Source organism: Anser brachyrhynchus, assembly GCF_964034855.1.
Source record: "Anser brachyrhynchus genome assembly, chromosome: 16".
Classification (NCBI taxonomy): Eukaryota; Metazoa; Chordata; class Aves; order Anseriformes; family Anatidae; genus Anser; species Anser brachyrhynchus.
Window position 1 is genome coordinate 386978 of NC_137734.1, and position 15716 is coordinate 402693.

At 51.8% G+C, this 15716-nt stretch overlaps 1 protein-coding gene across 7 annotated transcripts in view; it reads left to right on the top strand.

Annotated features, from left to right (window-relative positions):
• The window catches only part of CDH22 (cadherin 22), an 80901-nt gene that overhangs the window by 43581 nt on the left and 21604 nt on the right, over window positions 1-15716 (top strand). For all 7 annotated transcript variants that reach the window (XM_080558497.1, XM_080558498.1, XM_080558501.1 and 4 more), the window contains 3 exons: window positions 6651-6818; window positions 7877-8064; window positions 8889-9142. In XM_080558497.1, the coding sequence (XP_080414623.1) occupies window positions 6651-6818; window positions 7877-8064; window positions 8889-9142 (610 nt within the window). The remainder of the gene's footprint in view (window positions 1-6650; window positions 6819-7876; window positions 8065-8888; window positions 9143-15716) is intronic.

Consider the following 15716-nt stretch of genomic DNA (forward strand, 5'->3'; position numbering starts at 1 on the left):
CTTTGCAACCAGCTCTTCTCATGCTGTCCTTCATAATGTAGGTGTTGCATGTGTGAGTGTGGTTTGCACACTTGGGTACGTGATAAGAACTGTGTGTGGGTTGCTTAGTTTGTCTTCCGTTCTTGGACGTTACTAGCTTTACTATATGTCTGGTATTTCAAATTTGACAGGGGTTTCAAAGGCAGGACCAAAACTGCCTGGATGCCCAGAAAAGCACACTATGTGCAGTCCTGAATTCCCTCAGTAAGCCCTGAATTCCTGTAATCCCTCAGAAGTCTTTTAGGAGGGAGTCAAGAAACTAAACGGCCCCACTGGAATAGGGGGAACTGAGGCATGGTATGTGCTGGTGTCTGCAAAGCTTCAGGGAACGATTCTAATTCCTGCAGTGGCAGGAATGGTGAAGAAAAAGCACCACTGATAAATGAGCTTTTTTTTTCACATACATAGGGCACTACCTCTCATGCTCTGAGAAGTTTCAGCTATTGAAACTGTCTCCAGGTTTGCGTTGTATATCCCATATCAGGTCCTAGAACTTACCTGGAAAGTGTTAAAGATCTAGGCTAGCTTTTCTGGTGTATAACTGGGGATCTTCGTATGCACAAACTTCAGAGGCATGATCTTCAATGTCGGCTATGAGAATATCCCTGTGGCTCCTTGCAAAAGCCTGCAGGCATTAGTCATATTTAGGCTTTGTGCTGCTTTCACTATTCATTCTCAGTTTGCAGATAGTGTGCAGCTGATCTTCATGTGCTTTTTGTCAGAGGAGAGCTGTATTGCACTGTTTTGTGGCAGCTGCATTCCTGCTGGAGGAGGTTGCACTCTTAACAGTAGTCAGCACCTGTATATGTGCTTTGCACTGCAGGGGCTGGGAGCCCAAGTTTTGTCCAGGAAGACACATTGTTGGGGGGTAGATCCTGTTCTATTTCCAGGTAGCTCTCCCTCACCCTCCTCTCTCTTTTACTTATCCAATGCTGAGATGGGCCCAAGGAGCATGTGGGTTGCAGTACATTTATGTGAGATGAGAAATCAGCATGCATTAAAATTTGTAGGCCAACTTTTCCATATTGCTTTATACCACACTGCGCTCTCTGTGCTTCTGTAGATTATTCACCTTTGTAGGGGCAAAGCTCTTCTGTGGCAGGCACAGCTCCTGTTCATCTGGTTATCAGGAAAAGGCTCTTCACCGAGAGGGTGGTTGAGCACTGGAACAGGCTCCCCAGGGAAGTGGTCATAGCACCAAGCCTGCTGGAGTTCAAGAAGTGTTTGGACAACATTCTCAGACACGTGGTCCTTTTGGGTCCTTTTGGGTGATCCTTTGGGGACCCAGGAGTTGGACTTGATGATCTTTGTGGGCTTCAGCATCCCTCAGCCACAGTAGCCATGTGGCTCTGTACCCTTCCTATTAACATTGCTGTTCAGTTCGGATAAGCTGATGCAGCTATACAGCTTCCATTTTTGGGTCTCAGCTCCCTGCCGTGTTTGAAGAGCAATGAGCCTTCTGAACCTTGGGTCTGTTGCCTTCTTCAGATTGCACGTAGCTTCTGCCTCCCAGATCGTCCTGAGCTGAAGGGTAGGTGTGGTGCTGGTGCCTGGGGCTGAGATCCCATCTTCAGTGGGCTGACCTCCTCCAGGATGTGTGCCCCAGACAGCACTTCTGTCTTGGCAGATACATTGGTATTTCCCAATCGCTGCAGGTGGGTGTGGGCAAAGGCAAAGGATCTGGCAAGTGCTTGCCACCCTTGATCACTGCTGAGGCAGTGATCTGTTTGTTTTAACGACGTTTGAACAACCTGATGATCTTTAGGGGTCCCTTCCAACCCAAACCAGTCTATGAAGTTTCAGGGAGGAGTGAATGTTTTCTCCAAGTAACTAATATGAGCAGTTAGAGGAGACAGAGCCAGACTCTTCTCAGACATGCACAGCAACAGGACACAAGTTGCAGGAAGGGGAATAGCAATAGGATATAAAGAGAAAATTTGCCACCATGAGGGTGACACTTCTGTCTTTAGAGATGGTCAAAACCTGACTGGATGTGGCCCTGAGTAATCTGATCCAGCTTTGATGGTGGCCTGTTCTGAGCTCTGGCTGAACCACAGACCTCCTGAGGCTCCTTCCACATGCGTTACTTCACAACAGTTGTATCTTTTCAGTTTGTGGAAGGGGACATGTTGGTCCAGACTGCCCTCAGATGGAAGGTGCCTTGCCCAGAGGGTCTCTGAGGATGGGACATCTGAGCTAGAAGTATTTCACAGCAGAGTAAAGCCCATGATTATTAGATTCCTGTAAGGCAGTTACCTGCTGAGTGCTTTGTCCTGCTTTGGTTTTATCACCCAAATAGTGCAGGCTATTGAGCAGATTTGGTGGTATTTTATGTGCTGTTGTAAGTGTCCCCTTGCTGGTTAATTACACTGATTAATTTGAATCATGCTAGAAAGCCACATGTGCCTTGTACCCGAGGGTGTGCCACTACATGTCTGTATTATTCAACTATAATAGATGCTGACAAGAACTAGGGAGATGAGTCTGAGATGGAGGTTGTCCTTGCTTTGTTGGCAGTGTCTGGGAAGGACGATGTTTGGCAGTTCTTCTGTCTGGAAAGAGGGTGAATCTCCAATTTCTTGGTCCTTGTCTCTTCTGTCTCTGTGCCTTGAAAAAGGGGGTCTGCCACCGTCTCTTACTGTTTCTTTTGCAGAGTCCCTGGGGGTCATGGTTGGGGAGCACAGGCTTATCTGGCTGTAGGAGGTGAGACCATGTGAGTTTGATGCTCGTAGGTATTTGTGGCAGCGTTCATGGTGCCATATGCAGAGTTGGTGTGGAGTAGGTTTGGAGACCCTGATTTGCCAAGGCCATTAGCATGTGGTAAGTGGCACCACAGCACAAAATATGAAACCATCCTGATATGCTAGTAGCAGCCTGGTGTGGCCCATGTGACTTTAGGGGGAACAGCTTTCTCAGTGACAATCCTGCTGGGGTTCACCGAGGCTTGGAGCAAGGGGAATTCAGCTACGTCAGACCCCCACTTCTCCAGGATGGGCTGGATGAGCAGTGCATGTCTTGGCAGGAGGTGGCTTCTGCTGACAGTCTGCACCCCTGGCAAAAAACAAGGATTTTGTCTGCCTTGTGCCACTAGAAGGACCAGTGCCGGTTGGGACCGTTTGCTGTGCTCTGCACATGCCAAACGGCCCAGACTTGCTCCCTGCTGGGACAGGCGACCTTGGCAGTGTACTGGGAAGTGCCTGAGCACTACTCCCATCTTGCATGGGGTATTATGAGCTATATCATTATGAGCAGCTCACTTAAGTCATTACAGCCTTGGTGAATACATGAGCTTTTTCCCTCTCATCCCAATTCATCACTATTGTGCTGACATGAATCATTTTCATTATAAAATGCTTCAGACCCTGTTAATTAACAGAATTGCTTAAATTTCAATGAGATGGTGCTTGCCCAGAACTAACGGCTTTATATTCATAGCAGAGTAACAGAAGAAGCCTATAAACATGAGCAGCTGAGGCCAGTCCCATGCAGCCCCTGGGGAATGGGCACATGTGTAGGGCCAGGCCTGCTGCTTGCAGACTGCAGGTTGCAGTTCTGCCAGGATGCCTGCCTGGAGGTGCGTTCACCCCTTTGGGTGAGGCAGGGTGGGACTCCTGGCCAAATGGCTCCACCTCAGCAGACCCAGGAGGAACTGGGCAACCAGTATAGACCGTTGGCCCATCACAAGGCAAACACCAGCTACGCCCCTTCAGAGGGGCTGGGATGTTCCCTGCCAGGAGGTGAACAGTGCCCTGAGCCGCCTCTGATGGGTGTGCTGACCAGGAACGTGGACCTCATTGAAGGAGTAATAGAAGGGCTGAGGATTACCCCAGAGTGTGAACCGGCAGTTGCTGGAAGTGCCCAAGAGATGGTGGGTGAGGTAGAGCCTCCCATGGATTCATGGGGCTCAAGGCAGCGACGGTCCAGGCAATTACAGAACTGACATGACAGAGGGACCGGGGAAAGCTCGGTGAAATTGTGCCTGTCCGCGAGAGCCAGGGAGCTGCAAGGATCCGAAACAGTGGTGATGTCTTTATAATAAACTCTAACAGTGGTAATTGTTGGAATAATTGCTAGTTTCAGAAAGCAAGGAGAGAGAAATGTCTACAGAACAGTGTTGCCAGCTACTGCTGCACCTGTAATGTCATGCAGAGGAGGAAAAAATACATTTTCTTCCTTCCAGCTCGGTGCTGTTTGTTTGACTACCTCTGGGCCACAGCACCAGTGGCTCCTTGGTGTGACCCACCCGTCCGCAGCCTTTGTCAGGAGGCTGAGTTCATGTTAGACACGTGAACAGGGAAGCTGTGACAGCCTGCTGGCTGCGGTGGGCTGGTGCATGGAAGTCTCAGGGTATGTCCCAGAGGCCTCGTCTTGCCTCCTTGCAGCCTGCTGTGTGGGAGCTGGGTGCTGGCACCCAACGCTCCCCTCCACCCTGCGCGGGTTGTGCTGAAGGCTGCCCAGAGAGTCTTTAGTGAGGCAAGTGGCTTGGGCGGCTGCTGTGCTCTGCCGTCGCTCACTTTGTAGCATGAAGCAAATGTCTTGCAAGTCGCCATGAGGATCTGGGTGAACCTCTGCTGTCCTCATGGCACAGGCGGAGCTCCTCAGTCCCACCAGGATGCACCCCATCACTGGAGGCTACATAGGACACAGCTGGGCATCCCCATCCCACATTGTCCCTGATGCCAGGCAGGGTTGTTGGTGAAACAAAGCAAAGGAGGATTTTGCAGGGTTCATAATAAGAGGAGGTAAAGCTAATAGTTAAATGGGAAAGCCTGGAAGAGAGCAATTACAAAAACAGAAAGCAGTGTCTAAATCTGGGGGAATGTTACGAAACTGAGCTGGAGGGGATTTTAGGCTGATTTCTAGCTGTTATGGGCTGTTGCTGGGGCAGTTGGACTGGGAATGTGCTGCTAATAACCTTGTATTCATGTACACGTTCATGTGTGCCCCTGGTGCCACCCAAGGGCAGAGTCACTTCTTTCTTTCATTCTCAAAATGTTTCTTCTGTGCTTTGTCTCCATGTAAATGAAACATTGTGGCTGACATAAAAAGCTGTCTTCTGCCATTCTCAGTATTCTCTGGGTTTCACTACTCCTTCCTTCCTGTTTTACATTCCTGTATATTTTGATCGTGGTCACTTCTCCAAGCCCAGATAAGTGATGACCTATAAAGACTTTTTTAGATTTCATTTCATAAAAAGCACTAACATACCATACATAGGTTTTTTGCTTTAAGGTCTCTAGTATGTTCTCGGCCTCTGGTACATAGGGCATGTAACAGTAGCATCTCCAGCATCTTTAACTTATAGGGACACTTCAAAATGAGGGGTTTTGTGCAGCCATACTCTAGGAAATACCCTGACCCTGATTCTCCAGCTATCCTATTCTCTGTTCAGGTGTCATCCAGGCATGCTTGGGGAACTGGGCACACATGAAGTGGAGCCAGGTGCTGCTGTTCTGTAATGAGCCGATGACTGTGAGTGCCCTGAGTGCGTGCACGCCACCTGCATTGCTGGGGACCAGCACGCGGCCCCTCGGGCTGTGGCTGTGGCAGGAGCCGTCTGCTGCCCTCAGCCTGTCCTGGCAGCTGCAGGACCGGTGCGTAGAGCCCACAATATGGGGAGAGCGACTGGGGTGGAGGCCGGCCAGGCAGGCAGAGGACGCGGGGCCAGCTCTGCCCTCATTGCCCTTGTCCCATCCGTGCTGCTTTGCTCAGCAGCAGCTGCTCCTCTCGTGGCTCCAAGCTGTGCGCATCCTCCTGTGGCTCCTGACTGAGCAGATAAGGATAAGAGGGCTGCTGCGGATTTGTGCCAAAGGGGTTTCATGACTCAGCTGGGGCTTTTACACAGCTGCCTTCTGCAAACCTTGCAGCTGGCCCCAGCACCTCTGGCCCCTGCCAATCCTTCACCCTGCTCCTGGCCTCCCTGGGGGGAAGCAAAAACTTCCTCCAAATGGAAGTTTAACCCTGTTGGAGCTACTGGCAGCCCACAGTAACTGCAGCTAGGCAGGGACCTTGTGTGACAGGAACCTGCGAATTGGCCTTCGAGACTTGTGGGGATCAGGTTGGTGGCCCATGGAGGCCAGGTGCCAGGAAGGTGGGTTCAGTTTGTTTCTGCCTGGCTGACAATCCCCTGTACTTGGTCCTCTCTCCAGAGCACATTTCTCCCCTTGGTCTATTTTTGCTTGTGTGATCTCTGTGAAGGCTGCAAAGGAGTTTGCCTGCTCCAGGGCCCAGCAGATGCTGTCTTTAGCAGCAGATGCTAAACATGTCCTTATGCAAAAGGCAGCCAGCAGCACCTAGGGCTGCCTTATGAAGAGCATCACCAGCAGTCAGGGGAGGTGTGCTTTCCTTCTACCCAGCACTGGTGAGATTATGTGAATGCTGTGTCACCTCCAGGGCTGCCAAATACAAGAGAGACAGGGGCATAATGGAGTAGTCCAGGAAAGGGCCATGAAGATTAGTGAAGTATTGGATAATCTGCCACATGAGCAGAGGCTGGGAAATCTAGCTGGCCCTGCTTTGACACAGGGCTTGGACTAGGTAATCCCCCAGCAACCCCTTCCCTGTGATGCTCTGTGATGTGCCTGCACTCATGCTGTCCTGCCCATTTCCAGGTGTGATCCGGACAGCTGTGGCTGACCTGGACCGTGAGACGCAGGACCGGTACGAGGTGGTGATCCGTGCAACAGACATGGCTGGACAGCTGGGTGGCCTGTCCGGATCCACCACAGTCACCATCGTGGTCACTGATGTCAACGACAACCCACCACGCTTCCCTCAGAGTAAGTCCTGACAGCGGTAGGGGCTGAGCGCTGGCCCTTGACCTGATCCCAGTCCTTGTGGGTGGTGGGACAGAAGTTCAGCTCGCGGCACAGCCTGGCACATGGCTGCAGGCGAGCCGGCCCTGCTGCTTGGGCTGTTTGCAGGGCAGCAGCACCAAGGCACGGTAGCATGCAGAACTGCGTGCCTGGTTCTGAATGCACCCCTGCCTAACAGTGTGGTGGAGGGGCAGCGCCCTTGGCTGGGCCTGCCCAAGGCCCCAGGAAAGAGCCAGGCTGTGGGGTAGGGAGAGCAGGGATACCCCCTCCTGGGATACCCCCTCCTTGACTCTCTTTGGGCAGTGCTGCAGGAGAGGGCAGTGCTGGGCCACTCTGGCAGCCTGATCTGTCGTGCTGCTGTCTCCCAGGGGCTTGGGCAGGGACTTGGGTATTGGCTGCTGGCCTGACCCCTCCTGGCTGCTGCCTCAGGGCTTGGCACCTTCTGCCAGAGCAGGAGGCATCGTGACACTGCCTGACGCCCTGACAGCAGTGTGGTCACCAGACAGCCCTGTTATCCAAGTCATGGCCAATGGCCTGCGGCTTGTTCTTGTCTTCCCCCGGGACTCCCCAAGTGAGTTGGTGATCCTGCTGTGAAGAGTGGGCTGTGCAATTTCTGCATTGCACAGCAGCTGCAGAGGGTGTGAGCACATGGCTGACAGACTAGAAAGAATGCTGCAGTTGGAGGAAGCTCAGCTCTTAGCTGCTGCTTCTAGAAATTAGAAATGGCAAGGTTTGCAAAGAATTGGAGAACACTGATTGCAGGGCAGTGCAACCAGAAAGAAACTGAGAAACCAGCCCTTTCCTTACCTGGCTCTTCAAAACGTTAGTGCTCTCCAGTTATCTTCCTGGAGGCCTTGTTTTTGACTGGGGTTTGTGTTTTTGTCTGGTAGGGCATTCTGGACTATAGATACTGGTAGAGTTTGAGCAGCCCTTGTGGCCCCAAGCAGGCGTGCAGATGGGCATACCAGAGTGGAGAGGGCACAAAGGCAGGAGCTGTGACCTGGTGCCTTTCTCTCCTCCAGAGATGTATCAATTCAGCATTGTTGAAACTGCCCCTGTGGGCACCGCCATCGGGAGGGTGAAGGCAGAGGACTCTGACGTCGGGGAGAACACAGATATGACGTATCAGATGAAGGATGAAGAAGGGGTGGAGATGTTCAAAGTCACCACAGACAGCAATACCCAAGAGGCTGTTATCACAGTACAGAAGGTGAGAGAGAAGGAGAGCTGGCTGGATAGGGAGGGCAGGGATCTCTAGGGGGGCCTTTTCCTTTGGGGACTCCTGCTGATGCATTTGAGCTGAAATAAATGCTCTTCTGAGTGCTGCTGTAGAAGTAGCAGTTGCGTTTTTGTGCTTGCGGATGCAGGGAGAGACCTGTTCTGCCTGGATGGCAAAGCACAGACCTGTCTCTAGGAGGAAAGGCTGAAAAGGAGCAGCAGTGCACTGCCTGCTGGAGCCTGGCACAGCACGGCTCTGAGGGCTGCAGCAAAGTGAGCAGTGTTTGGGTGAAGCTGTGCACAGGGCAGTGGAGACCAGCACTTACAGCTGTTATTGATAGCACCTGTTAGGAAGAGGAATATGCCCGCTTAATTCCCATACCTGATCAACAGCACTTTGAGTCTATCTGCTTTGGCAGCAAAAACAATCAAGCAAATACTTGTTACAGGCAAGAAAAAATTATTCACCAAGGCCACTGCATTCAGCTCGCTGCCTCTGTAGAAATAATCACAGGGTGATTAATGATCCAAAACCACTCACTTGCCAACGTGCAGTCTGCTGTCTTCTTGATGGGTTTTGTCTGGGCACCCAGTGGGGTCCCTGGGAAGCAGGCCGGAGGTTTCCTCTTCTTCCTGCTGCCCTCGGTGTGGGCGCTGCTGGTGGGAGGGCAGTGTGTGGGTGCAAGAACTCGGGCCCTTTCTGGAGAGCAGACTCCAGTGCTGCCACAATGTCTGCCGAGCAGAGGCCTGCGAAGGAAGGGGCAGTGGCAGGGGCTCCTTGACCTGGATGTGGCTAATTCTCTCCTGTTGTCTCAGCCTCTTGACTACGAGTCAAAAAAAGTGCACACCGTCGTGGTGGAGGCCCTGAACAAATTTGTGGACCCACGTTTTGTGGACCTGGGCACCTTCCGGGACCAGACCATTGTGCGGGTGTCTGTGTTGGATGTCGACGAGCCCCCTGAGTTCCGGCCCCCCTCCAACCTGATGGAGGTCCAGGAGGATGCACAAGTCGGCTCTGTCGTGGGGGTGGTCACTGCCCTTGACCCTGATACAGCGAACCACCCTGTCCGGTAAAGCATCTGCCTAAACTTCTCATCCTCTTCCTTTCCTTTTAGCAGCAGGCATGGGGTCACCTGCAAGGGATGGTTGTGGCTGGAGGGCTCACGGCCATCACCGGGGCAGAGGGGAGGCAATGCTAGAAGTGGAGGGGCAGCGTAGGTGAGGGTGATGAGCACTGTGCATGCACGCAGGCAAGTGAATGGGTGCTGCAGGGCTGGCAGTGAGTGACAGTCCGCACGCAGGTACAGGCAAGCTAGAACAGCCATCTTGCAGGTGACAGACACGTCACTGGCAAGTGACAGGTTTGCAATTGGCAGGGGAGTGTCGGGGAAGGTGGCGGGGTGATGCTTGCGTGTACTTGCTGCTGACAGTGAGGCATCTGCAGCGCTGCCTGACACTGGCCAAGCAAGCGACCAGAAATGACAGGCAGGCAGTGATGAAGAATGATAAATGAGGTGAGGCTTGGGAAGTGTGGAGCTAGAGCTTAGTTCTGTGTGTGTATGTGTGCGCATGTGTGCACAGGGATGAAAGATCAGAGGAGTTTATATATGGGCAGGGGACATAATCCAGGCAGCAGCTTATCTGCACAGGACATTTCCCATTTCCATTTAATTTGTGGCTAAAGAGATTGTTACCTTGTTAAATTGTTATTACCTAAGGCACAAAGCAGCCTTCTGGCTCTGCCAATTGGCCTGAGTCATGAGCAGTTGGGATGAAAAGCTGGTGTTCTGAAAACATCCTCAATATGTGGAAAATTTCCTTGAAATGTGTGTTCTTATGCCAGGTGATGGTGGGGCTGCAGGCACTTTGTGCACAGCTGCTCACTTCAAATGAGCTGCAGTGGCTTTGCATTTGAGAGCTCTGTATGAAGCCTGTCCCTGTCAGCGATAAACTGGGATGTGTCGGGGCTTTGGGATGGCCAGGGAGGGCTTGGGTACTGTACCGATCCCATTGATGGTGTCCCTGCATGGCTGCTTGGGGTGCTGTGTTGGCTGCAGGGGCCCGTGTTGGTGCAGGGTGGGCTGGGGGGCATCTCCAGGTCTTCAAGGAAATTAAGATCAAGATATATAGAAAGCTCAGAGAAGATTCTGCAAATGGAAGACTGCTATCTACAGATGCCTGGCAGCTGGCAGAGGGTATTGTGTCAAAGCTGGGTGCTGAAAGTTGTCTTTGGGGTAAGGGAATCAGCCTTGGCATAGAATGAACTGTGTATGTGAGCATGCAACACTTGCACTGTCGGTGCTAACTGTTTGACGTGTTCGCAAAGTGCCTACGTGCACCTTGGCTTATTGGTTCCCTTTCCCTTCAGGCTGCATGTCTGATTTCTTCTTTCTTTGTGGCCTGCCCTGAGCACATGGCTGTTAGCTTGCGCTCATTAGATGTGTGCAGTCTTTCTACGTATCTGTGTGTGTGTACACATGTGCCTGTACTTTTCCACTGGAGTGTTTCTAGCAGTGCTACGGAACGTAGATTTTACTTTCTGATCTGTAATTGTAGGAAAAGTGCCATGGAGACAGAACTATCCTTCTTCTCGTTTTCTCTTGTTCTTTATGCTGTTTCCCCGTGGAGTTTGTTGCCTTGTTTGCAGACAGAACAAAAGAAAGCAGAGAGGCTTTCTACCAGTGTGCAGAAGGTGATGAGGACTTGGAGCTGAGAGAAGCAGATTCAAGTACTCAGTAGGAGCAAGAGCGTTATAGGCCAAACTTCGCTGTACATGCATCTCTGTCTTACAGAAAGCTTAGTGCCAGGCAAGGTAATGACTCGTGCTTGAGGCATGAGGGCATGGCCAGCAGGACCCCTGGGCATCTGCTGCAGCTTGGGAATTGCAGTGTGTTTTTCCTTGTCAGGCGTGATGCACTTGAATCTGTGCCCCCCTCCCTCTAGCTGTCCCCAGGCAGATAGCTCATCCTGCATCCTCCCGGCTCCCCTCTGGCATTTGGTCTCCACCTGGCCCTCTCTCCACTCACCTCTGTTCTGGCAGCGCCTGCTGTCACGAGGGGTGGCTGGTCCATCCTCCTGTGAGGCTCCCCTGGCACTTGCGCGGGTGGGTGAGCCTTCCCTGCTGTTCCCACACGTACTGCGTGGAGCTGCAGGTTGCTGCTGGGGCGGCACCAATGCAGGAGGGAGGTGCTGTTTGATCTCTCCTGCTTTCCTGTCCCCTGGCTAGCCAGGTAGTTTAATAAAATACTTTGCCGCATAGGCAGCTGCTCGCAGCTTCAAAGTGGTGCACGAACATTAATGCAAGCATCCTGCCGTGCCCTGCCAGGATGTGACACTAGCCCGTCTGCAGGAGACGGCAGTAAGTCACCTCACATTTCAAGTGTGCTACTCAAAGTACAGTCGCAAGAAGCCAGCACTTGTACTTCACCTCTGTTACATTAGAGAGCAACCGGTCCTGACAGCATGACCAGCATTTGATCCTCAGCTCCTTGAAGTTGTTATGAACACTTTCAACTCTTTGCAGTTCAGTGGATCCCTGTAACTTCCTGATCCTCTTCTGCTAGAGGTGGGAGCAAAAACGTGGCTGTGTTTCTGCAGAGGCTGCTGTCTCCTGGACTCTGCTCTGTTGGCTCTGCCGTGTGAGGAGAGGAGGGCCACCACCTTCTGTCATGATGAGAGGCACTCTCCCCTTGAGGCAAGAAAGAACAAGGATCACCAGAGACAGCTGAGCAAAAATCAGCTCTGTCAGCATTTCCAGGTCCTGCTGACACCAGGCTGCCAATAACGAGGTTTTGGAAGTATTTTTAGCCAAATGGGACAGGACGTGCCCTTGGCTCTTTGTTTCCATCCCCAAGTGAACACAGAGGGCTCTGTGGCTCCTGCTGCACAGACTGGTCTGAAGCAGCTGTTGGAGGCAGGCTACAGCCTGGTGCTTCCCGGCCCCCCGCCAGTTCGTTCGTCCCATGAAGATGCGGCTGCTCGGTGTGAGAACAAATCCCTCCCAGGTGAGCCAGGTTGGATCCTGAAGTGACCTGTTATGAAGATGTGAGGGCTGAAGTAGTGTCCGAGTCCCCTGTGGTGGGAGCCGTCCCGGGGACACTGCTTGCTCCCCTTCTCTGGAGCGCTGTGCCCCAGCTGTGTGTGGATGTGGCACCCACTGCAGCCGCTTGCCTGGGCGGGAGGATTGCTGGGGCACCCAGATGGCCCCAGCTTGTGGCTGCTTGGAGAGGGGCATGCACACTCCGGCACTGATGCTGTGAAGCAGGGAGCTGTGCTGAAGCTCAGCACAGCACAGGCTGCCTCCTTCCTCTGGGGAACATGGAAACCCACAACGGGGCAGGCAGGAAATGCCTTTCTCAAGAATGGTGCTTTTTATTTTATTCCATCCTTATTTGTTGCCTAACAAAAGCTGGAACCGCTCTTTTTAGAAAGCATTTAGTTTCCAGTTGGCTTTTTGGCTTTGGCTGTGTATTTCCTGCGTGTAGTGTGATGTTTCTCCGCTGAGCCATTGTATTAGGTAAAACAGTGATAGACTGTCTGCATACGTGAGGCTGTTTACATGGAAGCCTTTTGTTTTTCTCTCTGCAGTGAAAGTCTGTTCTCTGCTTGTGTGCATTCCAGGCTTTATCAGCACTGGGAAGACGTTGCTTGGGATTTAAGGTTCGCAGAGATATTCTTGTTTGGCTTTCACCAAATCCAGAGGCACGTGTTGGACATAGGCATTTTATAGACTCCAACAGCACAGCAAGAACTACAACCTGCTTTAACACAAAAGGGAGAGGAGGAAAAAACAAACGTAACAAAAAGCTTTTCACACAGTGCTTGAAAAGCTCCCTATTAACAAAACACATGGCATAAAATGTGCTCCTTGTTGCATTCAGGGGGAGAATTGAAACAAACTGCTTGAGAAATGCATTCGCGAGAAAGATGAGCACCAAAAAAGCTGTCTAAATTAAACAGTCACTTGTAACATCCAGACCAACAGGCAGTGCCAGCAGGAAGAGAAGAAAATGGATTACAAGGTCCGCATCCCAATCAGAGCTGGGGACTGCAGTTCCAGATATGGAACAGCAGCAGGCTTTAGGAGGAATAAGCATATATCCTACTTCCGCATACCCGGAGGACCAGGGACTAATTGGTGCCACTTCCCAAGTTTCACTTCAGTGGAACAGGTGAAGGTGAAGCTGGATTACTAGTGGTGGAGAGGCTTGTGAAGGTCAGCATAGCATTGGTTGGTAAAGATCATATTACACAAAATGGTGTAAACTGAGCATAATAGTTACCTTCTCATTGGAAGCCCTGGTCTCCACAGGGTTGGCTATAACCTCTTGGAAGGGGAGGTCTATGGTCATGTAGAGTACTGTGGAGCAGATTTCCTGAAGATTTCTGAGTTGCCTATGGGGTGGCTTTGTAGGGAGCAGACTGACATCCTTGCACTCCTTGGTTCCCACATCCAGTGCCGGCATGGTGCTCCAGAGTCTCCACAGCACTGTGCAGATGGAGTTATAGACCCACCTGGACTGGCCACATCCAAAATCACAGAACATAGAAACAATCTTGGCCTTGCTTTGGTGGCAAATGCAGGCAGCACCCAGAGCTCTGTCTTCTTCCCATGGCACAGCATTGAGAAGGTGGCACCTCCCTCTAGCAGCAATGACAAAGGGATCAGATTTCCATGTTGGTTTGTGCCCTGACACAGAGTAAGGGTGGTCAGTCCTCACCAGACAACTTAAAAATGACGGAAGACAACCTTAGAAGCAAAACAATTAGAAGCATAAGAAGAGGTTATGAGTGACATGACACAGAGCACTCCCCTACCAGCCTCCCGCCCTCTGGCCATGCAGGAGCCTGGCTCTGGTGCCAGCTGTTTTCAGGCTCAGTGATGTCTCCCATCACTAACTGGGTTTTCCTGCGTAGCCTTTTTTTCTTTTGAAGACGTCTTTTTTTGTGCAGTAATGATATGAGTGTGAACAAAACAGGCATGGGATTAACCAAGAAGCAAGGAGGCATAAGGAGGTGAAGTACCATCCTGACCTCTGACAGTAGTAAAAAGCAGAACAGAAGAGGATGTAGTGGAGGTCAGGGGATGCGGTAGAACAATGGAAGCAGTTATGCAAACATCAATTATGCTATTGGAAGGATATTAGGTTTTGTCATCCCAGTTTCTGTTCCTTCCTCTAGCAGAATGTTGTACTGATTTGTACCAGTCAGAGCAGCCAGAACTCTCCTTGCCCTTCGCAGTGGGAGAATGCGGAGTGGATGAGAGGCTGCAGTACATGCCAAGACAGAGGAAGCCAGCCACACAGGTGCAGAACGTGATAGTTCGCGCATGTGCACCAATGAGATTTAGATAGTGATTTTTGAATATTTTCCCTTAACTACAAGTAAGTGCTGTCGTACTTTCTCATCCCCATCTGTCTGAAAAGGAGGGAGCTAAGGAATGCAATCTGGTGCTGTATAACAGTAGGCATTCTGTAGGCATAAAGCCATTTGTATTCTGTTTAGGTGCCTCCATCAGGTAGCGATGCTCGGCTGTGTGGATGATAGGTGCCCCTGGGAGTCAATCCACGTGCAGCTGGCTCCCTCCTGGCCAGCGTGGGAAGGCACGGGGGCTGCCAACAGCTCTGTGCAGGGCAGCTGTCCCCGCGCCCAGGGCTGGTGCTCTGGGCTGTGGGCCATGCAGGAGGTGGGCCTGCAGAGCACAGCTGGGCTGTGCGAGGTGCAGAGACTTGGGACAGCCACTGTGCAGCATGCCCACGCCGTCCTGAGCGTGCTGCCAGCCGTCCTGCTCTGCTCTGCTTGTCTGGCGTGCCCTCAGCACTGTCCTGTCTGTCAGCTTTTCAGCATGCTTTGTCTCTGCGTTTATCTTCCTTCTGTTGTTGGACATGTGACTGAAGGTTTTAATTTATTCACAGCCCTCCTTTTGGTAATTTATCCTTTGTACTCTTTGCTGTCTTGTATTATTTAATTCTGTAAAGCACTCTGGGATGCAGTCTGTATGAAAGATGCTGCACACAATAACATTATGCTGAATTGTTTGTGATTTGTTAGGCCTTCTGGACTTCTAATTCTGATCGCGGTGGTGGTGGTGATTTGTGTTACGGCTGCACTCAAGGGCCTCAGTTGGATTGGGCTTCCCTTCCAGTCCCTGCCTTCAAGGAGCACACATCCTAATTGCACCTGATTTAATGTTAGCGTGCTTTATTCTGTGCACAATGTTTGGAAATGCAGGACATGCCACCAGGACTGGCTGCGTAGGCTCATGGTGTCACAGCTAAAGCGTGGGGTGAAGCCTAGCTGTTTGCCTTCTCACGAGCTGTGACAGAGGCAGGAACAGCGCTCCTGAGGCACGGGCACAGGGAGCTGCTGCAGAGGCATGGCAAGGGGCTTCAGGGGTTTGTGCTGGAGCAGCCCCAGGGAAGGAGAATGAGCGGCTTGCAGCAGGGCTCTGCTGGGTTGAAGCCCTTCAGCCTGCCCTGGTAAAACCAGGCAGCCCCAGCGAGGGCAGGCTGAGGGGCTGCGGGGGACAAGGTGCTGTGCCGGTTGCAGGGGCACTGGCTGTTGCCAACGCCTCTGCTGCCGGGGTTCTTGCTCTGGTTGCAGGGGTTCGGTCTGTGCTTGGAGGGGACATTGCCACTTGCACCT